This window comes from Chrysoperla carnea, chromosome 2 (genome assembly GCF_905475395.1).
Source record: "Chrysoperla carnea chromosome 2, inChrCarn1.1, whole genome shotgun sequence".
In the NCBI taxonomy this organism is placed as follows: domain Eukaryota; kingdom Metazoa; phylum Arthropoda; class Insecta; order Neuroptera; family Chrysopidae; genus Chrysoperla; species Chrysoperla carnea.
In genome coordinates, this window is record NC_058338.1 from 30,374,452 (window position 1) to 30,402,175 (window position 27,724).

A 27,724-nucleotide genomic window follows, 5' to 3' on the forward strand; every position below is an offset into this window, starting at 1 on the left:
TCCGCTCTTCATTCCGACTGAAACACAAGTTGAAAATACCAACATTCGACAAAGTATACTTGCTTTATAAGGAAAAATGTTTTAATGAGTGAAACAAGTGATTTGAGAACTATGTAATTTCTGTTGAAGGTATACAAATTGGGCTCAGTTGTGTGAAATATGAACCATGGTATATACACAAATATATTATGTATAATCTAACTACCTACATAATATTATTTACTTACTACATATAATATTAATTATTGTTATTTAGCAACACAAAGGAATTGTAAAATTTAATATAGTAGGTAACAACTAACCTTTTTGAAGTGTATTTAAAAGAATGGTTTTATTAATTTGATGTACAAAGGGGTCATCCACTATTACACTGTACCCAAGTTTAACGAGGAAAGATGAATTCGATCTATAACCCCTAGAATATAATTGGGGTTTTGGGAATGTCTGACTTGTATAAAAGGTGATTTATTTTAATCGAGTAAGGCATTTTCCTTCTAAGGAGTGCATTTTTATCAAAAATGTTTCAAATAAAAGGTCTGTCATTTGAAGGAGTGTTTCCTCCTTCCATTCCAGATATCTGATTTTTTATAAGTTATTTTCGAGTGACAAAGCGAGAACATTTTTTTGTAGGATTTAATTTTTTGAATTATTTACAAAAATCACCAGATTACAGGGAGAGGCTGAGGGGGCAGTAGTGAAACTTCGTATCAGGGTTTATATAAACAAGGTCCTAGGTTTGATATAACTACCCACTGGGACCCCTTCCCCTAGAGCCGTGGAGCTGGAGGGAATGAAATCGTCAAATGTGGTCAAATCAACTCTATCCAAAATTGATAAAATATTATTTAAAATTTCTTTTTAAGTCACTTTTGTAACTTGGTAATCTTTGCTTAATCTCACCCTTACCAAACTACATCATTCTAAATATTATATTAAATCCAAAAAATACCTAAGCCTGTTCCTCATTACTTGTTTTAAATAATTCTTACAATTGGCTGCTTTCAATAAAAATATTACAAGAATAATATATCAATTTTATAATATAATAAAGTCTTGTCCGATAATTCGGACCGTTTATTAGGTTTTAGCTCCCAACCAGCAAACAAATATCGTATGGGAACATAGTTCCAAAAACATGTAAATATTAAACTAATACATGGTGGCTCGATACTAGTTTATATACCCACATTTGATTAACAACGTAAATTATTGATAATAATTAATAGTTTTATTGTGGTTTTGCTTATTTAAAATTTAGCATACAAATAGGGGGTCAATATATTTGGGAATAAACTAACTATTGATGTACCTGCAATAAATTGTAAACAGAAGTAATTAAATAATTATGAGCCAAAATATTTTTAACAAACATTTAAAAACTCATTCTACTGAAAGTTATAGATACAGTATGGCTATGAAGTTAGTTAGAGGGCGAAACTGCTTTTTTAAAAATAAAAAAGTAATAATTAAAGAAAAAGGTATCAGTATTTTTATTTCCCAGAAAAATTAGGAAAAAAACTGTGGAAGTAGATGGACGAAAAGTAAATCACTACTGTCAAACGATTATGATTGTCGTGGTATTTAAATGAGTTTACCAAAGGTGAAAATTGTTAAACAGATTGCATATTGCATAACATTTATGACAGTCAGTCAGTTAAATATGAGAACAGAGTTGGTGCTTCAGCCTAAAGTATGTACAACAACTTATTACAACTTGATAATTTAATTATTGTGCATACATTAGGGTTGACTGACCAGCTCTGTTCTCACATTTAACTGACTGACTATCAAAACTGTTATTTATATGCAATATAATACAATCTGTATAACAATTTTCAGCTTTAGTAAATTCATTTAAATACCACGGCAATCATAATAGTTTTGATAGCATATACCTGACCTCTGTTCTATCGTTCGCTTGACTGACCGTATGTCTGTGTATACAACTACTAAAACCAATCCTCAAATGATCAGCTTTAGTAAATTCAGAGAATTTTTTTTCGCCTGGTTCTTAATCCAATAGATGAGTTAAGCTGGGAATTAATTATTGTTGTAGCTTGGATGATATTTCCATATCTTTTGTATTTGGTTAACATTATATTTTGTAAATTATGTAGGTATTATTAGCATTATTATTGGACGATATATTATTCGACTAATATTGAACTCGTTTCATATTAATTAATATATTTTAATACTTTTTATCACGTAGCTTTTTAACATCTACTTACAGCCATTTTAATTAAAAATAATAGGTATTTATATGGACAGTTTAATCAAATTTAAATTATATGTTAAAGCTTTATAATATAATAAATAACAATTAAAATGTAAATTTGATTTTAATCAAACTATTTTCTATAAACCGATAGCAATTATGGTTACGTTTGCTTTTAGTATTTAAACAATATATTACATTTTTCAAATTCAATCAAATTTATTCAAAATGGACTGGTTTTGTAGATCTTTACAGGAAAAACAAATGTTCTTGTGTCCGTTACTTCCCATGAATAGATTTTTCTCAATCAAAATATATATTCATTTCACAGGCAGTTGAAATTGTAACAAATGTTTTGGTATAATCGAATAAACAATAAAGTGGTAGTTAATTTTATAATTTACTTCTGGAATATTCGTCAATCATCACAAACATGTACTCACGAAGAATAGAGAAGGAGACCGAACTACATGTAAACAAATAGTTGCCACAAATAAAATGTTAGTAGTGTTCCTTTTTTGCATCGAAGTGAATATAGTATAATAAATAGGAGTGTAAAGAAGATTGTTGAAATATAAGATAATTCTGATTCACTATCTATTATTTATCTATCTATTTATTATGCTATATTCACTTCGGTGCAAAAGGAAAACTAACGACGCTAATAGTACAAAAAGTAACTATGATTTCAACGATTGTGTTGGCAAATTTTGTCCATGCTTATTTTTATAAGATAATACGGTATAGCCAAAAATAAGGGCAGTGTTAGTCATGGTTTTCCATTCCAACCAAATTATTTTTAACACCAGTGTAAATTGAATCAAATATATAAAATTTTCTAATCTCCTTCAGTTGATACCTTCGAAAAAACTCTAGTCAACTAATGCCAAGTTGTCATACACTAAGAGGATTATAGAATGCCAAGAAAGCAATGTCGTTCGTAATTTGTATTATATTTTAAAAAGTTTCGAGTATATTAAATTTCTAAGATATTTCAAAATAATATGAAAATTGGGATATGCTGTTTACCATCCAGACCAATACATTGATATATTTCAGAAAAATTTTATTTTTTGTAACTTTGCATATAATAAATGCCTTTCATTATCGTATTGGGAAAATCATTTTAACAGGGTTAAATTGGGTTTAAGTACGAGTCGAATAAATTTATGTAATTTGGGTTTAAGCAAAATTGGGTTTAAGCATGAGTCGAATAAATAAATGTAGGTATATTTAGCACATTTTTCTTAAAATCGGATATTGCATTTTTAATATTTCAAGAATTTTTAATTCGGAAACTAAGCGTCTAGTCCTTTTTTGCACCCCCAACTCCTTTTTTTATCTGTCGATTTTTCTCATTAAAAAACTAGACATTTTATTCAAAGCGGACGTAAATTGTGACAGCAATTGGGGGTACAGACACATAAAACATAGTCTCATATATACATAATATACATATAAGACGTACGTAAATATCCATACATAAGTACATACGTAAATATAGCTCCATTTCCTTCGATAATTCGATAATAACCTTATTCGATAAAAATCATTTAATGGTCTAGGTTTTCCATAAACTGCTGGTGCTTTTTTTAAAACATACACCAACAATATGTCAAAAATGCAAAAAAATTCATAAAAACATTGAATTTTGGTGTAGAATGATCTGTATTCATTGATTTATTAATCCATATTCTTGAATTTTAATGCAAGAAGGTCGTATTTAATGTTATAACAGTGTATAGAAAAAATAAAGATTTCGAAAAATGGTTGATTTCGAATTTCGAAGTGAAAATAATAAGTTTGTATAAGAAAATTAATAAAAATAAATTTAAATATTCTATATTGGCATAATGCGACTGTTAAGATTTAGGTCACTTTTATTGTTTTCATATAGTTATAGTATAAATACAAAAGTTATCTCACTCGAATATTCGAATATTAATTTGGTGAAAACATCTTTTAATATAATATTATTATTCTGGTATAAATAAATATAATAAATTATTGCTTTGGGCGTTTTCGGTTTAAGAAATAATCTGCCTAGAAAATATTCTAGATGTTACAATTAATTAAAATATTTTGAAATTATGTAAAATAGGTTCGTGTTATATATGAAAACTATTATGAGAAAATATGAAAATTTCAAAGAAAACATGTAATAATGCTAGGGTAAGGAATATATCATATTTTGAATTAACTAGATAAAGATATGGAGCGATATATATGGCCTTTGAAATATTTTTGGCAGCTTAGTTTGTATTTCTTGCATATCTATTCTGTTCTACTATTACAGTGTAAGTACCGTAATAAATACATTCGAACAATTTACTGATACAAAGAGTAAAATTTTTAGAACAAAATTCCTTAGCCGTACGTTTTTTATAGCCATACGTAAAAAAAAAAACCCATTTTAAATGAGACTGAGGCAGCATTCTATTATTTATGCTTCTGTTATTTATAATTTCGGAAAACTCAGGAAACTAAATTTAAAATATTTAGTATCCTGTGGTTCTCACAGCTTTTCTCCGAAACTACAAAAAAAAAAAAAAAAAAGATTTCTTTTTTCGTTGGTAAATTCAATTTAATATTTTTTTGTGCCAAATTGCATACCAATCCGATCAGTTAATGCTAAGGAGTAAATGAGGGGTCAATAATTTTCTGAGAAGTTGGATTTCACCCCTTCCCCTTTAGTATTATCATATGAGATATAGACTTGAAATTTTAACAGAAGACTCATTAACTAATACAAAAATTTGAATATTTGGTAATGCTTTCAGTTTGGTGTCGAAACTATACTAAGTGTTCTCTAGAGGTATATAGTTGGATAGATAACCACAATTTTCTACCTTGAAAATTGTGGTTACCAATTATAGAATGTATCTACCTACTAAACATTAATTACTAAGTATAGATTATAACTAAGTGAGTTCATTTGAATGTAATAAAATATTCAATAATTCCTAGTAGTAGATATAGTCGCATAAAGGAATACATAAAATAACCTTTCTAGAGAGTCCTCAATAAGAACTCCGATTTTGATGATTTAAAAAATAAGCTCTTAATATATTGTTTAAAATCAGAACCGTCCCAGAGGGGGGAAATATTTTGGAGGGGGAAAACGCAATGTCCCGATTGACATATTGACGCCCAGCCTAAATTGCTAATGATAGAAGTTTGGAATTTCGAGAGGATATTGATTTTATACTGTAGGTGTAGGTCATTTAAGAAAGGATTTTTCGAAATCTACCCCCAAAAGGGTGGAATAGCGTATGGAAATTTATTTGAAAATATATACAAACCGTCATTTTTCAGTTCACCACTTAACCAATTATAAAAATTCCTTTACCTATAGAATTCTACATTATAGTCAAATAACATGAGCTATATTTTATTTTCAAAAAAATTTGGGTTCCGAATCAAAAGTAAAAATCTATTTTTATCGTTATTAAGTTAAAATACATTATTTGTGGAAGTTGCGGATTATATAAGTTGCACAAATATAATTTAAACAATATAAATAACTAGCAGTAATCTACGTTATAGTCTCCAATACCCTTACCTTCACTTTTATTCACTAATTATTGGAATTTAACTTTTAGTACTAACCCCTAATTTTTTTGAAAATAAAATACGAATATGTCAATTACTGATAATGTAGCATTCTATAAGTGAAGGAATTTTTAAAATCGGTTAAGTAGAGAACTGAAAAATGAAGTTTTATATATATTTTATTATACTTTTATTAGCATCATACGTATGTTAGTATGTAACGGAAACTTTGAACATGATGAATTTCGAAAAATCCTTTTTGAAATGACACCTACAGTACAAAATCAATATTCTCTCGATACTTCAAGCTTCTATCATAAGCGATTTAAGCTGGAGGTCGATCTTTCAATCGGGACATTTCCTTTTTAACCCTCCAGATTACTTTCCCCCCTCTGAGAGAATTCTAATTTTAAATGATATATAAAAAGAAACGTTTAAAAAAAATTATCAAAATTGGAGCTGTTATTGAGGACTCCCGAGTAAAAACATTCATTGGTACGACTTATAGTACAGTTGCAGTTGGTATTTATATAAACATGTAGATGGCACATTTACATTATTAATAATGGGGAAATGCATTGATAAGCTTATTCATATAAATGTTAAATGTTATAATTCTCTGTTTGTTTTATCGTTATTAGTGGAGCAGCCAAGTCGTATAATTTGAGATGGTACACACAAACAAATCTTGAGCAACAGAGCTTTATCACTTAAGACATTTTTCCTCGAGATTTAAAGAAGTTCCTCGGGTAGCACCAAAAAATCTGGTTTTGTAGTATAAAAAGAGAATACTGGGATGGGACGTTGACACACCCAAAAAACTAGCTCAATTTGAAGTAGCTGTACAAATATGTTAAACCGAGACATGCCCAAAATTCTATAATTAGATTCTATAATTAGTCCTGAGGTCAATTAACAACATTCTCCTCCTTCTCTATTGGGCTTCGATACAGTGAAAAATTTCGGGAAAAATACGAATAACAAACCTTAAGGACAGTTCTTCCTCAAAGTTAATTTGGGCTTTGTTCGGGAGTCTCAGAATATACCCTATATAATTCTTTCATTTCATATTTCAGTTATTATGTGTTAATAATTTTGCAAAAAAATAAAATAAACTTTTCTCATTCTTTTGTTCATTTGAATATAATTAGTGCTGTTTGTGAAATGTTTATGATTGAGATGGAGAGATTAGTCATAGTTGAGTCTTAAATATGTAAGGTTGATCTTAGAGGGCTATATAGTTTAAGCTGTGATTTTGGAATGAACTGTTTGAAATCCTGATGATTGAACAATCTGATACTCAACCATACGATTTTATATAAATAATTGAATATTTCTATATTTAAACTAGAAGCTAGGCTCATCTCTATTCTCGGCGTTACTTAATTCTCTGTCTCAAGAAATGGCGATTTCTTGCAAATATATAGAGCTTAAATAGATTCCTTTTCGGGGCGCTTAATTATTGTGCTATCAAATATTTTTTTAATAGCCGATCATATCTTAAGATGCTAAGCTTAGTCTTGGATCACAAAAATGTATGTTTTGAACAGATAGAAGAAAACATCGAAGACAAAGTATGAAAATGAAAATTGACGGAATTCTATTCATACCATTTCACTAATTATTTAATTCACTTACTTAATTAGTTCTTTCAAAATCCGTCAATTCGTCTGTCTGTCTAAATGAAATTTTAAAATTATATCCGGGTTGATTTTAAACCATTGAATAGTATATTCAGGTTGTTAAAACAATTAAATCTGTCAACTATTAAATCTCTTTTATTTTAACTGGAATACGGAAGGGATTTTGACTATCAACATTCTGCTGCATTGTTTATGTAGCTTAACATATTATTTAGACTCTGCATTGTGAGTAAGTGTAATTATACAGAATATTTTTATTGTGCATAACACTTGATGAAATATTGAGTGAATAAATTTTCAAGCACCATAATCTATTTCATTTTATATCAAAGCTTTACTGTCAACATTCGTTAAATGTGTTCATTCAACTTAACATACATTCAGATTGGTACTATAGAATGCTACCCAAGACAATTTAAATAGCGTTGAAAGGTAGAAAATATAGAAAACCAAAGATTTTATTGTTAGTCTAGCTTTTCATTTAAGTAAAAATGATTCGAAGAAAATTTGCGATTATTCGAATTTTATTTATGTTATTTAAACAGGTACTACTTATACCGTTATGCCACTCTTATTTGACTTTGGATTTTGAAAGGTCTCTTTCTTTATGAGTGTATCGTGCTTACAATTTTTTACGACCGTTTCCATTTTTGTGAAACTTTTTGTATATATATATATATATATTAGAACACCCTATACATATGTATATATATATATATATATATATATATATATATATATATATATATATATATATATACAGTGCAACCTCGATATAACGAATCTGAAGGGAACCAGTAAATATTCGTTATATCAAGTAATTCGTTAAACTGAGGTTCGTTATGTTGAGGTTAGATTGGTCTAAAATTCGTTATAAAGAGGTAAAAGAATAGTTTTATTCACCTCAATATGTATTACGTACTTATACTAATAAATGATAACACTTTTTTATCAAATTACTACATATGTATATCTATTTGCTATGTATTTATACTATTTCTTGATAGTTGAAAATTCGTTATATAGAGGTTGTTCGCAAAGAATATTCGTAATGTAGAGGTATATTTTATATTGACTCTTATGGACAATTCAAGGGGATTACGAAAAATTCGTTAAATCGAGGAAATCGTTATATTGAGGTTCGTTATATTAAGGTTGCACTGTATATGGATGCTTTATATATATGGTGTTCTATAACTGACTGCAAAACTTTCGCTTCCTGAAGTTTTGTCACTATAAAAAGAATCATCGAAATCGGTTGGGGTGATATTGAGTTGTTCGTCCATTTGTCGCGCCCATACCTAATGCACATTTAAGCCTTATATAGTTTTCTCATGGATGCCATTGTCAGAACTGAACCAAATTGAAATGGGACCACACCGGAAGCACCACAAATAAAAAAGAATCAACAAAATGGGTTCACCCGGTCGAAAGTTCCGAGGTAACAAAAATTAAGTCGATTTGAGAAAATCATCATTTTAAAAAAAAAAAATTAACATAAATACTCGAATATGATAATGAGATAAATTACTCTAAACAGTTTTTTTAAACTGTTTCAGTTTGAAACTATTTTTCATTTTATTTTGTGTACGAATATTTTAAAACACATTTTGAAAAATTGTAAAAGACTGCAGTATTTGTTCGCTTTGATACACATTGAAAATTTACGTATGCAGAATAAAAAAAATAAAATTTAATTATGAATTTAATTTAATAAATGTTAATCAAATAATAAATTGGATATAAGTTCCTTGTTTTGTTATTCTTTCGTTTGCTTTTTCATTTCCTGTATACTTTAGCAAATTACTTTTTATGACGTAGATATTTCTAATTTCTATTTAAATAAACAAAGTTAGTTTAAGTATGAGTATAGAGAACCATTTGGATTTGGTAAAGAAAATTGAATGATTGATGATTTATTAAATGAAATTGTAAAAGATTTTCTAAAAAGAATTTCATTACCATACAAAAATATTAATAAAAATGGAAATACAATCGATAAAGGGGTAATTTTGATAAAACCCTTTGATAAGATCGAGGAAGTCACAAAAAAAAATTTTTTTTGTATTTGATGAAACTCGGTGGATGGGGTAATTTTGATCCAAAAAGTATAAAAATCAGGTTAATTTAATGATTGGACCTATAGAATGTCAGCGAGTATCATGGGCAAAACTTCATGTTCAATTACACTTACCGCAAATGTGATTTTTTTTTAAATTTCGTTTTATGGCATGATATCTGATAAATTATCTATTTTGTTTTTCTTATTTGGTCAGTATGTATTAATAATGGTCCATAATTGCTGAATATTTACTTTAGCCGCAACATATTTCCTATTAGGAGATACATATCATATGATATAAACAAGTGTTAACAAACAAACAATTGACTGAGTTAATTATGGAAATACCATACATAGACAGTGTTTACTGTGCAACCGTTTGTCTTTTAAGACATATAAGTAAAGAAATATCGCTACTCTTACACACAAAGTAAAATTCGTGGCGCAGGAGCTGTGTTAGCTAAGCGAATTCCCTCAGAGATAGAAAAAATAACATTTGAAGTTGGTAGGATCGATGAATATTTGAAAAAATTTTCCCAAAATTTCACCATCAGTACAAAAGCAATAGCTCCATTTCCTTAGGTAATTCGCTAATAAGAGTATCTTTCCGCTCAGTTTCTCTATAGTATATCTTATAAACAAACATGTACATAATGGATACATGTAACGTATAAATTTGAAATATTTACAATATCCGTATACATACTATATAATGTTTTTAACTTAATTTGCGCCCTCATGGGTAAACACCGTGATGTTTCAAACAAAAGTTGGTTATTTCTTTAAAAAGAGCATTTATCTATTTTTAACGTTTTACAAGATGATGTTGCTTATCAAGACGACCTTGGCCTATGTTGTCCATTTACGAACCCGACCTCACTTTCTTCTGAGCGCTCTATAAATATTTTAGCTTTATATACCGTTTCGTTTTGAGTTATCGTGTTGACAGATGGACGGACAGACAGACACACATTCAGTCAGATAACCAGAAATGAACACCCATACCAAAATTTTGTTCGTAGCATCAATATTTTTAAGCTTAACCAACTTGGGACTAAACTTAGTATACCTTGATTTATTTCATATATGCATGGTGTAATATAGAAATACATTGAGTAAATATCAATAAATGTATACCAAAGTTAATTATCTCAAACATTTATTTGTATGAATTTCGATTACAATTTATCTAATGCAAATCCAATATAAGTTCTATTTACATTTCTACTAACAAACTTTTGATGAATTTAATTAAATACATAAATTTATCTTCCCTGAATAGAAAGTTATTGTAATGGGTTCGATTTTCCAAATGAAAATTTTCAACATATCTTTACGTTTCATGATGAGGAAAAGGCCTTAATACCAATTTTGAGAAGAAGAATCTTTTTTTGTGGTCACTAAACTAATTTTGTTGCGACGGCCGCAAAGAAGCCACCTAAATGCTACCCTAACCGAAGATAATGTTGATATTAAGATCTTCGCAGTAATTTTAGCTTTACTACTATGGAAATTAATGAAAAGGGAAAGAAATGATCTGTAATTCGAAAAGAACGATTTTACAAAACAAAGCTTTAAACAAAAACTGCAAAACTAAAATATTTACAGCTCAGCCTCAAGTCCATTGGAACACACTGTATACATATAAATGATGGATTATTTTAGTCCATTTTCCTTTTGATCCATGCAATTTTGATTTTGATGGATTTAATTTATATTTTTTCCATTTAAACTTACATATTTTATAAAATGCTTCATAATAGTAAAAAGTTTCAATGTAGATTTATCTATAAATAATTCATGTTTACACTTTATCTATCCAATGTCAAAAGACTTCATTGAATGAATTTTTTATATCTAACAAAATAAATTTTGTTCATATATAATCCATAAAATTATAAAATACATTTTAAACCAGAAGCATTTTAAAAAAAACCATTTGTATACTTGTGTTCATTTTTGGAACTTTTATAATTTATTAAAAATAATGCCCTGACATTTTACACTTTCTATATATACAAGGTATTTCAACTATAGCTCAGTCACTTGTTTGTTTTCAATTGTTTATATGATCATTATTGTAAATAATCATATAAAAGGGTCCCGCAAAAGTCCCGCAAAAGGGTTCCCGCGGGTCCTGGTCCCGCAATTAAGCTCATAAGTGATTACCGAAAAACTGAATTGCAGCTGAAAAGAATGACCCAAAATTAGTAGGCTTCAAAAAAAATTCCAATCAGATCGGATCAAATTAGCCTGTGTTATAAAAAAAAAGAATTTTTTAACTTTATGACGTCATCAGAATCCAAAAAATTTAATTATACTCTATCACAATCCAATTTTATCCAATTTTGATAAACCAAGTATGTAATCCTACTAAATTTGGTTCATAATTTTCAAATTCGTGATCAAAATTATCCTAGCTCTAAGCTTTTCAAGAAGGTGGAGTCCTGATCACGAAATTAAGCACATAAGTCATAGCTAGCAAAAAGCTGACATCTCAGCTAAAAAGAATGACCCAAAATTAGTGGGTTTCAAAAAAAATTCCAATCAGATCGGATCAAATTAGCCTGTGTTATAAAAAAAAAAAGAATTCTTTAACTGTATGACGTCATCAGAATCCAAAAAATTTAATTTCCCTTATCACATTCAAATTTTATCCAATTTTGATAAACCAAGTATGTAATCCTACTAAATTTGGGTCATACTTTTTAATATCAAAATTATTCTAGCTCTAATAGGTTTCAAGAAGGTGGAGTCCTGGTCACGGAATTAAGCATATAAGTGATAGCTAGCGAAAAACTGACATCCCAGCTGAAAAGAATGACCCAAAATTATTGTAAATTAATGAGCGCTTTTTACATGATTCTTTACTAACTTTTTTTTCTACGTATAAAACATACGTTTAGATTTGCGCTTGTATTTCTATTGCGCCGGTGGCGAGTACCTCCTTCGCCACGCCCTAGTTACGGACCTGCATATAAGAAATTCAAATGAAAAATCAAATTATTTCAATGACATTGCGTGAAGTTAGAGGTTGGCTATATAAAGTGGCAAAAGAAATATTGTTAAGCATTTTTGGGTCGATAGCTGCTAGTGGAATTCTGATGTTGACCAAACCGCATATGTCTCTCAGAAATTTTATTTTTTGTGATATACAGGATGACCAGTTTTTAACGAGCTACCCCCTTTTTCCTTACGTTCATCATCCTAGCAGATTTTTTATTTTCAAATGAACCAGTACATTTTGTTTTGAATATTTTAAATGTACTTGTAAATTAATCTACTTGCGCTACTGTAAACTAAAACAAAAATTTTTTTTTAAATGGCTTAAACAATATAAATCATGTTGGTATTTTTTGCTTTGTCTTTTCTACAAAGCATTTTGTGCGATACATTTTAAAACAATGCCATATAGTTTTTTTTTTTTTTAAATAAAAATCAAATACAAAACAATAACAAAATTTTATTAAAAAACAAATAATTACATTAGGATTCCTCATTCGTGAAAAAAGTGATATTAAATCTACATTACATCGAAATTCGGTTAGCTTTTTTTTTCTATAAAATTCTTTACATTAAAATATTCCAGTAATATCGTGAATTTATAATGCTAGAAACTGTAAGTTATCCTAGGTAAACGAGTTGACCTCTGGCAATAGCTGTTGATATAGCAACATTGTAATCATAATCACTTTCATCTAAATCTGTTTCCTAATTAAACAAAAATCATTATTAATTATGTATACAGGGTGTCTCTATAAATAAATTTAATCGAGGAAGATGTAAAATGTTAATTTCAAAGGCACGCATCTTATACCGGCATCGAATTCGATCTTAGTTTTCGTGTTCAACTAAAACCTTTCTCTGATTATAATTGACAAACAATAGATGAAAGCTTTAAATTAGAAAGTTGTTCTTTATAAATTCGCAAACATTTTTTGTTGGAAACATTTTTTTGTAAACCGAATAGTTTAGACAGTAATTCATAGCAACAATCTAGCATTTTGTGTGTTTGTTGTTGATCTCTATAGAAAAACATTAATTTTATTAGATTTATTGCAAAAAAATTTCCGAACAGTGTTTGAATTTCGCAGAATCAAGTATACGAAATAAAAATTTTAATATGAAAAACAATTTTGGGTAAAACTTTTCAGTTCGTTTTTCTTTAAACGGTACGGTTTGCAGGAAAATGTTTCGAACAAAAAATTGTTAATTTTTTAATCAATAACAACAACAAATTACCAGTTAAGAAGTAGAGTGAGCATTTCAGTGTGCTTGAAAACCTAGATCAAGGTTAATGTCTGCGTAAGATATGCGCCCGGTTACGAACTCAACATTTTTCGCTAGAATCATTTTTATCTATAAATGTTATTTTTCGACTTTCAAGTATATGTCGACTGTGAACTTAATCAAATGATTAATTATAGTCCTTAAGACCACAATGAAGTTGTAATTGTGTGGTTCTTCTTACCTGCCTTTAGGAAGACGAATAAAGGTAAGTTAAGAAAATATTCAAAAATGATGTATTTTAAAAAAAATCGTGATATTTTTAATTTAATTTAAGGTGACATTAACACCCGAGCAACAATTCAAGTTCAATTTTTTGTTTTAGTAAACCTATCTTTATCAAGCATTTAAAAGTGAGGTTCAATATCTTCTAGAATATATTATAATATAGTATCAAAATTGAGATATATCTTTAAAAATAATATGATAATATTTCGGCATCAAGGTTCGGAAATTTCTAAACCAAATTTTCACAAGGATTTATAGATAAATCCTTTATATGAACGAAAAACCTTTTAAAATCTTGTCAAGTTTAGCTTTACTAGTTTAAAGTTGCATTAATCATCAACAACATTATTACTTATTTTAAGAGATATATTCTTTTCCCTTGCCTTCGGCTAGGGTGACTCGTAATAAAGGGGAGAATATAGGACTTTCGGTTCGAAAAATTGGGACGGGTAGATTTCTTATCCTGACGTAATAAATCGTATTATTGTCTCGAGATATAGGATAGCAGAACCCGCGTTTTTGTCACCCTTGACTTTCCTCCTTAGGCGCGTAAAGATTGTTTCGGAGAAAATATGCTGCGTTTTATAGCAGATATAGTTTTTTCGAATAGTTCATCAGATCGGAAAACACTGAAGGTTTGTTTTGTTCTAAATAATAATTCTGTATCTACCGTTGGCCCTTAATTTTGGTGCATCCTGTGTATAAGGGTTGCCTGGTCTTTACATTAGATTTTTCATATTTATAAAAGGACTGTGCCCACAAAAAAATCGATTCCATTGTTTTAAAATGTAAACGTATATCACAATATTTGCATAGAAGATTAAATATGCGAGGATTTTGTATTCAACATTTTTATCCTATGTGACTGGAAAATCAATATGTGTATATATGTATAAGTGGTATTAACTTTCATAAACATGCGATAGGTGTCCAGTATCGTTTTACCCGTGCGAAATGTATCATGTTGATTCGAAATTTTTAATGTTTAAGAGCTTTTTAACATTTGTCAAACATAGATCTTTAAATAATAAATAACTAGCTGTGAACTACTCGCTTCACTGGGCAACTTCAATTTTAAATACAAAGATTTTTGTGTTATAACCTTCACCTCATATGCCTTCACTAACTGTCCTTTTGTTTACAATTTCGTTTAACCTCTAAAATCATCAGTGTTTTTCTACTATATTATGCATGTATTATACATATAAACTTCCTATTATATCATTCTATCTATTAAACAAAACCGCATCAAAATCCGTTCCGTAGTTTTAAAAATCTAAGTACACAAAGGGATTAGGGACAGCCAGATGGAAGCGACTTTGTTTTATACTATGTATTATAAAACAACGCATAACGCTTCAGCAAATGTATAATCACTACATAGTATAAAACAAAGTCGCTTTCTCTGTCTCTATATCCCTTTGTATGCTTAAATCTTTGCAACTACGCAACGGATTTTGATGCGGTTTTTTTTTTATAGATAGAGTGATTCAAGAGGAATGTTTATATGTATAATAACATCCATTAAATAGTGGAGAAGTACTGCTATTTTTGAGGTTTCTAAATGTGATGTCGTAAAATGAAAAAAGTAAATAAGTAAAAATGTAGTGTATGAATTTAGATATTCTAAAGATAGCAGGAAATCTTCATGGTATAGGGAAAGGGGGATTGTTTTACTCCAAATTTAACGCGTGCGGGCCAAGGGCAGTAATGAATAAATCAAAACTACTGGATCGATTTGAATCACATAGGCTATATATTTTATACCCGTGCGAAGCCAGAGCGGGCCGCTATGTTTTTATATACAACGTTCACGGTTTTTCTGTAGTGTATATCAGCATTGCAACCGGGCGAAGCCGGGGCGGGTCGCTAGTATTGTATATAAACAATTGGAATTATTGATTTTCCTTTTTTGATTTGATATTTATTCTGAACAGAATGAACAGAAAATTGGATACCAATTTTGATACTTAAAATATGAATATGAAAACAGCGTCTATAAGAGGAAAGAAACAAATTTAGTATCAAATGTATCAAATCTTCTTTCTAAGATATTTGAATTTGTAAGAAAATCATTTTTTGGTGTTTCCTTTAGAAATCTGTTACAAAATTCGATGCGTTTTTTTTTTACAATTGAGCTGCATTTTCAACTCTTTTGACGTTTGCAAACTTCCAGCCATTTTTTAATTTTTTGTTTTTTCGAAACTTTTTTAAGGTTACTGAATTTTTACTTTTTATAGCATCAAGAAAGTATAGATTTGAATTTTCTTCTGTGTAGATAAAAAATATTCAAAAACTTCGGCTGGGGAACGATTATCCTTTATAACCTTTTTTTGAAAACAATCAGTCCTGAACGACAATACTCTAGATTCTAGTACATGTTTCATTCATAAAATTTAGCGCATACTCGTAATCAATAAAAAAGAATCAATATTATTATTCTGACTATTTTTATACATAATGATAAATCATCCATTATAAATGAGATTTTACCTATATCGAAATAAATAAACACAAAGATGTACATAGTCCCATCAGTGAGACAGTTTACTTCAGGTTTGTTAATTTTTGAATGATGGTGTAATTTCAACACTGAGTGGTCATTTAAAAGTGAGTTACATGAATTGATAACACCACCCACTTACCAATGTTTATGTCCCCGTAATGTTGCATTTGCCTTTTGAAAATCGACAAGAATCGAGATTTCTAGCTATAAGGATGTGATTGGCGTCGATTTCAAAAAGTAATTATCATGAAACTAATAGTACTTTATACGTTTTTTGTAATTTAAAAAAAAAATTTTGTCCAAAAACATTAAAAAATGTACCTTTTTGGGAGACGTTTTATCTGCTGACTGGACTATTAAAAGTTAAAACATATAAACATGTACCTTATACATACATATTGATTGTTTTATGAAGTAAACCATGGGAGAGTAATATTTTAGTGTAACCAACGGTTTGGTAATCGATTTATATTTATATTTATATTATATAATAAAATTATATTAAATTTATCCAGCTATTAATAAATCTTTGATTATTGTTGTTTATTGACAGGTCATAAAGTGCATGGATAGACAATAATGATGATTATATTACATTTTTTGTATAAATAGAAATAATAACAACAATAGAATTATATAGCCTAATATATTACCAAATCATATATTTTTACTTTCTATGATGAGAGTTGTGGGATACATGGGCTGTTATTTTCACTGTCTAAGTTTAATTGAGTAAGTGGTTTACATGGCTACTTATTTTAATGCATTATAAGTATATAGGTGCGACATGCGTACATGTTGCGAGGGTATAAACTTTTAACTTCTCTTAAGGATGCATGAGCATGACTGCAATGTTTGATTTAAAGGCTCAAAAGTTCTTTATAGGTAGACTTTCACTCAAAGAATATGTGGTTAAAACTTACACTTAGATATCCATGTAAATATTTACGAAAAAATCATTGAAAATCGATATAAAAAATACATTGCTCTTATGAAGAATTTCCAAAAAATGTCATATTTTAAAAGTTTTTTTATAATTGTCACTTGGAACGAATGAAAACAAATTGAAACAAATATTTTACTTCGATTTTCCAGGTTGGAACAATAACTTTCTTTCAGAAAGCTATAATAATTCGATTTATTTCGATAAGTGAATTATAATCTGTATTTTTTTATTCTATCCTCGACTGGGAATTGTAACTTAAATGAAATTCAAACACACGGGATTTCATGAAACATAAAAAAGATAAAGAGAAAATACAACATTGAAAACAGAAAAATGATTATTTTTTCAATAAGGTAAACCATTATCAGGTGTTTAATAAATAAACGAATACCTGCTTTTAAAAGGAAAATAAGTATAGTTTGAGGGTACTGCCGAATATTTTCAAAAATTATAATGCTTAATTGATCTCCTAGATAGTTATTATACCACATATATACGTAATATATATCAAGGTATAATAAGTTTAGCCCCAAGCTTGTAACGCTTGAAAATATTGATGCTACGAACAAAATTTTGGTATAAATGTTTATAAAATCACTTCATTAGTCCAATTACGGTTGTCCGTCTGTCATCACGATGACTGAAAAACGAAAAGAGATTTCGATTTGAAATTTTTATAGCGTGCTCAGGACGTAAAAAGTGAAGTAAATGAGTTCATATATGAGCAACATAGGTCAATTGGGTCTTGGGTTCGTAGGACTCATCTTGTAAACCTTTAGAGATAGAACAAAAGTTTAAATGTAAAAAATGTTCCTTATAAAAAAATAAATAACTTTTGTTTGAAAAATTTTTTTTTAAACATCATTGGTTACGAAAATTCGTATTTGCAGGAAAAAATTCATCAGTACGACGTACGAGACAACTTTCCCTTACTATTACAACTCTGTGTGGTTATTTGAATAAATCAAGGGAAATAAATCAATCTATATCCTGTAGTGATAGTAACAAAAGCCAGACATTGTCATCGAATTCATATTGTTTATTTAATTCATTTTATATTGTTAATTGAATAGAAATTTTTATAACAAAAATCATTGCATTTACATTCAATTTTGTTCAAAGCTTTTATTTCTATATAAATTATAAATAGAAAAAAGGACAAGTTTATAGTTCAATTTTAATAATAACATTGTTACTACTGACCTGTGGCATTTTTATGCTGTGCTGCCCTACCAAGTTTCTAATTTGTATACGTGGTGTATTACTTTATTATGATATCAAGTGGATAGTATTGCCTTCTTGTAAAGGAAATTAAAATTACATAAAATGTAAAGTTTCCAATCACACACGACACGACAAAAAACTTTCCTTCTATATTAGCCCGTGAGCTAGTAACACCAAATGTTGTCAGCACATTTTTCCATATGATTTTTAACCCCTCAAGTGGTAAGAAGGGTCTCAAGCCTCCCCTCAATGTTGAAAATATGCGTTATTTAAATGAGCTGCCAAAATCTTGAAACCAGTGTGACTTTATAAATTTTAGCACTTTAGGACCACACTTTAACCCAAAACTTGGATATCCTTAAATTTTAGTGAGAGCTATTGTCCACCAAAGTTGTATACTTTTACTGAAGGTAGGAACTTCCAGCGGCTAATCTACAAAGTCACACTGGTCTGAGGTTTTTGGCAGCTCTTTTACGCTATGCATATTTTCCTGCAACTTTAAGCGCGAAAGAGGGGAAGGTTAGAAGCCCCTAGTACCATCCAGAAGGCTGGAAATCATAGTCCATATAATATTTGACTTATGACATCTAACATAAGTGAAATGTAAGAACCACAGGTTTTCGGAATTACGACATTCTAGTGTTACTATTACTAACTCGCGGACTTATCTTACACATCCGAGTATCAAAGTAAGACCACTTTTGTTTCCAGCATCTTCTTATGACGGGGTCTGTGACCTCTTTTGTATCTCAGATATTTATTCTAGAATGGATATTTCAAGTGCAAGAATATATATTTATTTCAGTTTTCGATTTATGGATTGGTCAAAGTAGAATGTCTAGAAATATAGCGGTACAAATTTGAAGTCCATACTGCAAAAAGGCTGATATTTATCAAACAAGGTATCAATAGCTTATGATCTGAGCGATGGCGTCGTGATTTTTATACCACTCAAACAATCATTTTGCTCTTAGGGTTACTCAATCTCGTAGTTCTAATCAACGCGACGGAGAGATATGAAAATTTCATAAAATTCATTATTTTGACCAAACATTGGGGGTGTATATATTTACTTTGATTGAAGGTATGTGGGTGAAATTTTGTGAAAGGAACCGATAAGTCCAGGGAAAGTTTCAGCTCATGATGGTTAATTTGGAGATCTGATTGGAGTTGTGAGATCGAATCTTGTTTTAAAATGCCGGATAGGACAATATCTTGTACGGCTTTTGAACTATTTATATACATTAAAGTACAAACTGAATTAATCAAAATTGATTTTAGGCCAATTTTAACATAGAAGGAATGGCGTCAATATACGTAATCGTTGCATGCAAGTGATTAACATTTTGAAACAATATTTGTAATAATTACACAGTAGGTGTTTTCAATTACCTACCATATATTATCATACCATACTTATGTCAAATAAGCATGTAATTATAGCTACGGGCAAAAGGTATTTAGTTGTAAACAGCCTGACCTATTTACCTTAATTAATCGATAAACAAACATACACAAGGATGGAGAATGAAATAAGATATCCTGTTAAAATTTTCGGACACATAACTTGGAAGTTTGTGCTTTGTATTCAAAGAAACATATACAAATATACATAAATAAAAAGATTCAAAATTAATCAAGCGATTAATAGAGAGAATGTTAGCAGTTTTAGATACATATTTGTGTACCAAACGATACACAACATTTACGATTTTTTCTAAGATAGATTAAAGGTGGTAAGAAGAAGGAGGAAGTGATACCATTATGATGGAATTTGCTTCAAAAGATTTATTTGTTTTACGAATACAGGATGTCTTTTTTAGGTTGACATGCTTGAATCTCGAAAAATAAGTATTATCATAAGGTTTTCAGGCTCAATGAAAAGCTGATTCTATTCCATACTGGGTAATACAAAGACGAACACTTTTAATTAGTAAGTTGTTAATAACTAAAAGGGTAATATTTTTCCGCAAACCATACTGTTTAGGCGAAAATGGACTGAATAGTTTTAACCAAAAATTGTTTTTTCGTATGTCTTCTGCGGAGTCTAGATACTCTTCCAAAAATTTTCAATAAGAGTGGTTTTGTTTTTCTATAAAGACCATTTTTGTACAAATTGCCTATAGAGCCTATTGTGATACCATATATAATATGTTTTACCACCTTTCCGCTGATAATTTCATTTATTAGCTCCTCAATTTCAGAGGTTGAGGGCACCTCCTTCATGCATATACCATGCATTACACCAGCCCATCACAACTATTAATTAAATTAATTTTGTTGCGACGGCGGAAATCGAACCCGCTACCCTAAGCATACCGCGGATGGAATTGGTTACGCCTTCACCAACTGAGCTAATAGGGCGACTTGTCATTATGTTGTATGCATTAAAAATCAGTATTGGTTATGTGCGATTGTGCAATTGTGCATGAACATATAAAAAGTATATGTATTAGTAGTAAATAATAATTAATACTCTAGGCAAAATATGAAAAATTAATATTTAAATTTAAAAAAAAAATTCTCTTTTGAATAAAAACAAACCCTTGTGTATTAATTAAAGCTTTCTAAAGTTAAATTACTATTTTTTCTACTATTTTTAAATCTGACCGTAAGGAAAGTTGTCTACATAGGCTCACTGTCTGCGTAGGACCATTATGATTTTCAAGATTTCATGAACTGACTTACAACGAACTAATTTGCGGCAATATTTGGAGAAAATATTGTTGAAATATAGATGTGCTATTAATTAATACAAGAATGGAGAAAATAATCAAAATAATTTGTTTTTTCCGATTTTTTTTTAATTTCAATTTCGATGTGAAATCCGCAATCCGCAGTAATATACAGTCCCACATATCACATTTTTAAGTACTTTTTTTATAACAATGAAGTGAAACCACCTAGTACAATATTTTTTGCAACACAAAACGGGGTCACCGTTGTGTACAATATTTTACAATTTAAGTTGTAAAAATCTCATTTTCCATTGAAAAAAGCTTTGAAGTTTTACAGTTTTTAATATAAATAGTATATATAAATTTTAAACTTAATTTCAAACAAAACTAGTATAGCTATACTACGTAGGTTATACAGTTTGAAGCGGTGGTTTGAGTTTCGCCACAAGTGATATTTTTAGTTTTCTACCCTTGCTAAGGTAGTCAAACCGCAGCAATGTCTCACGTTTTTTAAGTCCTTTTTTGTGTACAGCCTGTGAAGTTTATGAACAAAAACCAAAAGCAATGCCTTAACAACCTTCCCATGGTATTAAAAGTTGAATCACAGTCGTCTATTTTTGTAACTCAATATTTTATTTTATGTGCTTGAATCATATGCATTAATTATTTTTCACTGCGCTATATAGATATCTATACTTCCATCGATAATTAAAATATTGATTTTATTTACCAATGATTCAGCTTTATTATTACTATTTCTATTGAATATTAATATAGAATTCCTATTTTCCTAGAATTTCTAGAATAAATAGTTTGTTGGTTGCAATTTTGATAAAGTAGCGATCTAAAAAATTAAATTGTTAAAAGAGCTCATATCGTTTGAGACGGAAACAAATAAATTAACGACAGAAAAAATCACAGTATCGTTAAAATACCAATGTAAACAAAATTTTTTAATTATCTTTACATATATATTTGTTCAGACAATAAGTGACGAAACTGAAACGATGCGAGACTAATTATTTTAGTCTCGTATCGTTTAAGATTTAAAGCTTTGTTTTGGTTTTGAATTTAGGACTCTTACAAGGCCGAAAAATTTGGAAAGGGAAACAAATTTTTGTTTGTAAGCAATTTGACATAAAGAGTTACTTGTTCATCACTGTAAATTCGATTGACATGAAACTGCAGGATAGAGAAATCTTAATGCCTGGATTCTATGATCTAATAATATTCTGGGCTGAGATTACTTCCGAGATATATCTAAGCCAAAACTACAACTATTGTAACAAAAACTTTACTACCAGGACTATTTTCCCAGCCTCGCAATATGGGAATAATTTCTAAAACATCTGGAAGTCAATGATATTATCAAGGAAAGAACCTTAACAAAATATTTGATGGAAAATGTATACTAACGTTTAATTTAATTTGAAGTTGTAAAAATTTCATCAAAATTGGTTCAGTAGTTTAGAGTCTAAATGTGAAACTGTGATGTGCAAACAAACGCACATTTACTTTTGTAATTTTTGTGAGCGAACAAACTAACATTTTACAGACTTACAGAATAATTTAAAAATTGTACAAAAACTTGGACGGTGCGTCGTATATTTTGTTAATATCTCCTTTGTGGGAATGCACTATCTATATCGATCATGGGCGAGTTCATATTCCGATTCGTATTCGGGTGCTGTATCGTGTCCATCACCTTTTTTGAGGTGTGGATCCGCGCTCGACCTAATTAAAAAATATTGTTTGTCTGGTACTATTTATGAACTTGAATTTAATTTTCAACGAGCTTAAAAGTTAATGTCCAAATCAAGGTTTTAATGAGATATCTGCCTCTAAATCACTTTCCTCGTTTCTTTTTCCTTTAATCGCATTATTGATGACTGAAGTCTATTCAGCTGGAGACATCAAAATGGACACCCCATGTTTATACGTGACATTTGCATGTATATAAAATTAATTTCATTATTTTTATATTGTATTGATTTTTGTTACCTTTGATGGCTCTGTTGTTGTTGAAGTTTTAATTACGGATCGTCGCGTTGTTGTAGTAGAAAGTGGTACAGTAGGTCGTTCGTAAATATAACCATTATTATTATGATTGGTAATTGAATTTTTTATTTGTTTATTAAAACTTGTAACATGATCATTATTACTATGCCTTTTATAAAAAGCATTATTGAAATGCTTTTGAGCTTGAATTACGATAAAATATTGAAAAATAAAGAATAGTAGTAGCAAATTATTAGGTATCTGTAAAAGATAAAAAAAAAGTATATATAAAAAAGTTTTCTCTTTCAGATAGTTAAAATCAATAGGTAATTTGAGAAACTTCTGCTAGTTGTTTTATAGTGGAAGAGTATATATTTTATTTGTCGAGCATAATAGCCTTTAGTTATTTATACAGGATGTTTGAAAAAAAAAGCTTTTTTGAAATCGTTTAGTTTTTCAGGATTCCAAAAGCTCTGACTAAGTGTAAAACTTGACAATATTCGACGAAAAGTGCGAAAATTTTTCGATATCTGGAATAATTTTCAAAATATCGAAAATTGAAAATTTGCTTTAATTATTTAGCTTTCGATATTTCGAAAACCATGGTAGATATCTATCGAAAAATTTTATTCTTATTTTTCATCTACATTCATGAACATATTTTCAATAAGTTTTATCTTTTATAAAATAATAAACACATAGGCGTAGTCATTCTTGCAGGAGTGCGTTGAAGTTATTTATCGCATGATTCACTCTGATTCTGATTCACTTAGATTCACTCTTTCAGCCCGCCGCTTCATTGTGACTGAATTTAAATCACATGATAGACAAAAAGAAAGAATGACCTTCTAATTTCGAATACAAATTTTATTAATTTAATTGGCTTAAATACACAAATAATTATTTCAATAATTAATTTTCGTACATGCTTTTTCATGTAGTTTAAGGTAGAAAGGTAATTTGGAAAAATTCTAGAATATTTTTTTAAAGTTTTTTTTTTTTTTTTTTTTTAATTGTGGAATCTTCTACCCATACACTTTGTATTTTTGATATAGTTTCTGCAAGAAAGAATAAGAGTTAGTAGTAGGTACGTGTTTATGTTGGGCTAAATAAATTAGAGCAAACATTTTTGTTATATACTAAATTTTATCAGGTATTGTTTAGTGATGTTTATTTGCCATTGCAAGTAAACGTTGCCAATGATATACAAGTAAATAGTACATATTTATATCCTATTTACGTATAGTACAGTTTTGTAATATTTTCTGGACTATATTGTAAATATCTACATATTATTAGATTTAATAATCGTCAGGATAAGTAAAAAAAATGACTTAAATAAATTAATGACGGGTTTTCTATATGAAACCTTAACGAGTGAAAATTTAATAAAAAACGTTTAAAAAATCATTCTTAAACTGTTTGATAAACTAAACTATAAATCTTGATTTAAAGATAATGTCTAAATCGAATCGTGTTGAATGGCTATTAATTAATTATTTAAAAATTCATTCGTGAGATTTTTGACTGTGATTAGTTAATTTTATTTTTTACTGAAATTAATTATCAAATATTTTCACGACAAAGAATTTAATTAATACATTATAGTATGTCGTTACAAGCTTTCTCATATTAAACACATTAAGCGGAATTAGAATTGGAGAGTAAAGAGACTTATTCAGGTTGTGCTTCTGCTATGAAAAAATTGAGCAAAAACGTTTTGTTAGCAATAAGTTTTATTATTGACGGTACTCGAAAATCAAGCTTCATTATTTTACGTATAGTAATAAAAGAAAATGGGACTCATTAGTTTCGTCGACTTGAGTTCTTCTGTAGGAACCTATGGGCAAACCATCAAGCGAATGGGAAATTGAAGTTGAATACGCTTTAGAATATTTATTTTAACTTGCGTTTAAAAAACTTGCGAGTGTCTTTTTTTCTTAATGAATGTTAAAACAAAAAAGATGAAAAAAAGATATTTTTCAACAATTTTCGATAAATCATGAACCAGAATGGATTTATTTTAGCTTTATCTTGGCCTATATTTAATTTACATATTATCAAATATATTTCTTTGCCAAGAAATATTTCGCGTATAAATTATTCAAAATGAGTATGACCGAGTCATCAGATTTTTCTCATTCAAATATACAACTGTTTTCAACGTAATGTAGAAACTTTTCTTATATAGCAAATACATATTCTTAAATTTATCGTAAGGTTTTTAAAACCTTATATACACCTAAAATATATTTTATAATTCCATATATAAAATGAGTATTTTAAAATCTGTATATATAAAGACGAAAAAAAGAAGAGTTTTAAAGCAATTTAAGTCGTATGAAAGTCGTAGTTATCATTGTTTTTATAAATTCTTTTTTCCTTTCTCTAATACGCTTTAGGTTAAAAACGTTAATAAGATTTTTCTACTCGTATCATGTTTGTGATAAACATTTATTTTTGTTGAAAACTCTGGCGTATATTAACTTTTTGTTTATGTCGTCTATTTGCATTTAGAACAAATAATATTTTCTCTCTTTTATCCGCATTAGAAAGGCTTAGAGTTAAATTCGTTAACCAAAAGCTTTTCCCTTGGTCTGATATAACTACATATAAGTAGGATCGACCATAAGTCAGGTATTAATTAATGCATTTATCCTCTCTTACTCTCAAGGTATCACCATGAATACATGTAGATTAAGTTCTCTTTCCTCTGTAACGGAACTTTGCCATAATTAATCCAAAAGAATTTATATTCTAAACGGCAAGAGAAAGAATACCATTTTAAATTAGAAAGTTGATCCTCAAAAAAACTAACATTTTTTATTTTATCGAAAGAAAACATGCAAGCTACAAAAAAATGCTTTAGCCAAAAGTTAGTCAAGGAATATAGAGGACATTCGTCAGTGTTTATGACTTTGATTTGTAATTTTAATTTCAAGGTCATTAGATCTTGATCTTCAAATTATCTTAAAAATTTACCTGGGCTTAAAAGTTACTAGCACAGGCGAATGATCTTTTTGTCCTTGAGAACTTTTGTCTAAATTTTTTGGTAAAGCTAGCATTTTTTCTTTAGATTAAATGCAATAATGGCATATTTTTAAGTCGCATTTACTCCGAAAGCTAATGATTGCCGAAAAAATGTTTTTAATAATTGAAAATGTGATTCTATCTCTAACCATTAAGGATCCAAATTGACTATCAAAGCAAATCGGAGAACTAGTTCCAATCTTATGTCAGAACATGATGTCCCCCATCAAACTCTGCAACTATTGTTTAGGTTTTCTTTGATGGATCAACTACAAAACGAGCCATTAGCCAGAACAGAATAAAGCGGCCCTTCCTTTATATTATAGAATTCGCCCTTATAGTCTTAAATGGTTCATGGAGGATCCTTATCAAGCTAATGACTTTTTTAGTGAAAGGAACGGAAAAAAATACAAAATATATAGTTTTGATTTTAATGTATTTTATAAGACGCTTGTTTATTTTTTGTGATTCTGTTAGTGATATCATAATCTTGACACTTGTTTAGTTCCGAAATGAGTATCAAAACTATGACATTTCGTCAAGGAGAAGAGAATTACAAAAAAATTTTGTATCTACATAAACACGAAAGAAAATACCGTTTTTTTTACACATAATGTGTTGGATCACGAGTGTTGCGAGAAACTCACTTCTAGTGCAAAAAAACTTTCATTTTGCATCTTATAGTTATATAAATACTTATTTTCAAATTTTGTTTCAACCCATTTTTCTAAGGTATTATTCAAAATAATTACAGAGTATGATTCTTGAATTTGTACACACATATTTTAATCGAACGAGTCTGCCAAATATACAGAGGTATAAATTGTGGGTTTCCTCGATTTGAGTTATACATACAAATTCAAAACTTTTGTATATTTTAAAAATTCTATTTTTATTTAAACAATGTGTATTTGTTCGCAAGTAATTTTATTTAAAAAAAAAAAAAAAAATGTATAAAAAATAAATATTATTTTTTTATAACAATTATCACAGAATACATACCTTCATTTTTATTTGATTTGATTTTATTATTTCAGTATATTTAATAACAAAATTGAAATCACTGTTATACCAAGCAAAAATAAATATAAAAAAATACACCATTTTGTAAATGATGTTTTGTTTTTATATTTAAATTTCTAACAGAAATTTAATATTCATCAATCGTTTTTCATTATTTAATTTAATTTTTTGTTATTGTTTTGTTTTTCGTAATACATAATCGTGCTTATGAAATAATTATGTAATATTCTTGTGAATTCATTAATATTTCTCTTGTATATATGTATGGTGGTGGGTGGATACTAGCTGAATATCATTTTAAAAGTTAGTGATTATACGTACTGTTTGTT

The 27,724-nt window shown here is 28.8% G+C and overlaps 2 protein-coding genes across 2 annotated transcripts in view; both read right to left on the minus strand.

Annotated features, from left to right (window-relative positions):
• The window catches only part of LOC123292438 (neuromodulin), a 196,126-nt gene that overhangs the window by 26,094 nt on the left and 142,308 nt on the right, over positions 1–27,724 (minus strand). The gene's annotated exons all lie outside the window — the stretch shown is intronic.
• Positions 12,921–27,430, minus strand: LOC123292439. Its single transcript, XM_044873097.1, has 3 exons — positions 27,375–27,430; positions 23,346–23,603; positions 12,921–13,186 (listed from the first exon to the last, which is right to left on the minus strand). The coding sequence occupies exons 1-3, from the start codon at positions 27,378–27,380 to the stop codon at positions 13,100–13,102; spliced, it is 351 nt and encodes a 116-aa protein (XP_044729032.1). The 5' UTR covers positions 27,381–27,430; the 3' UTR covers positions 12,921–13,099.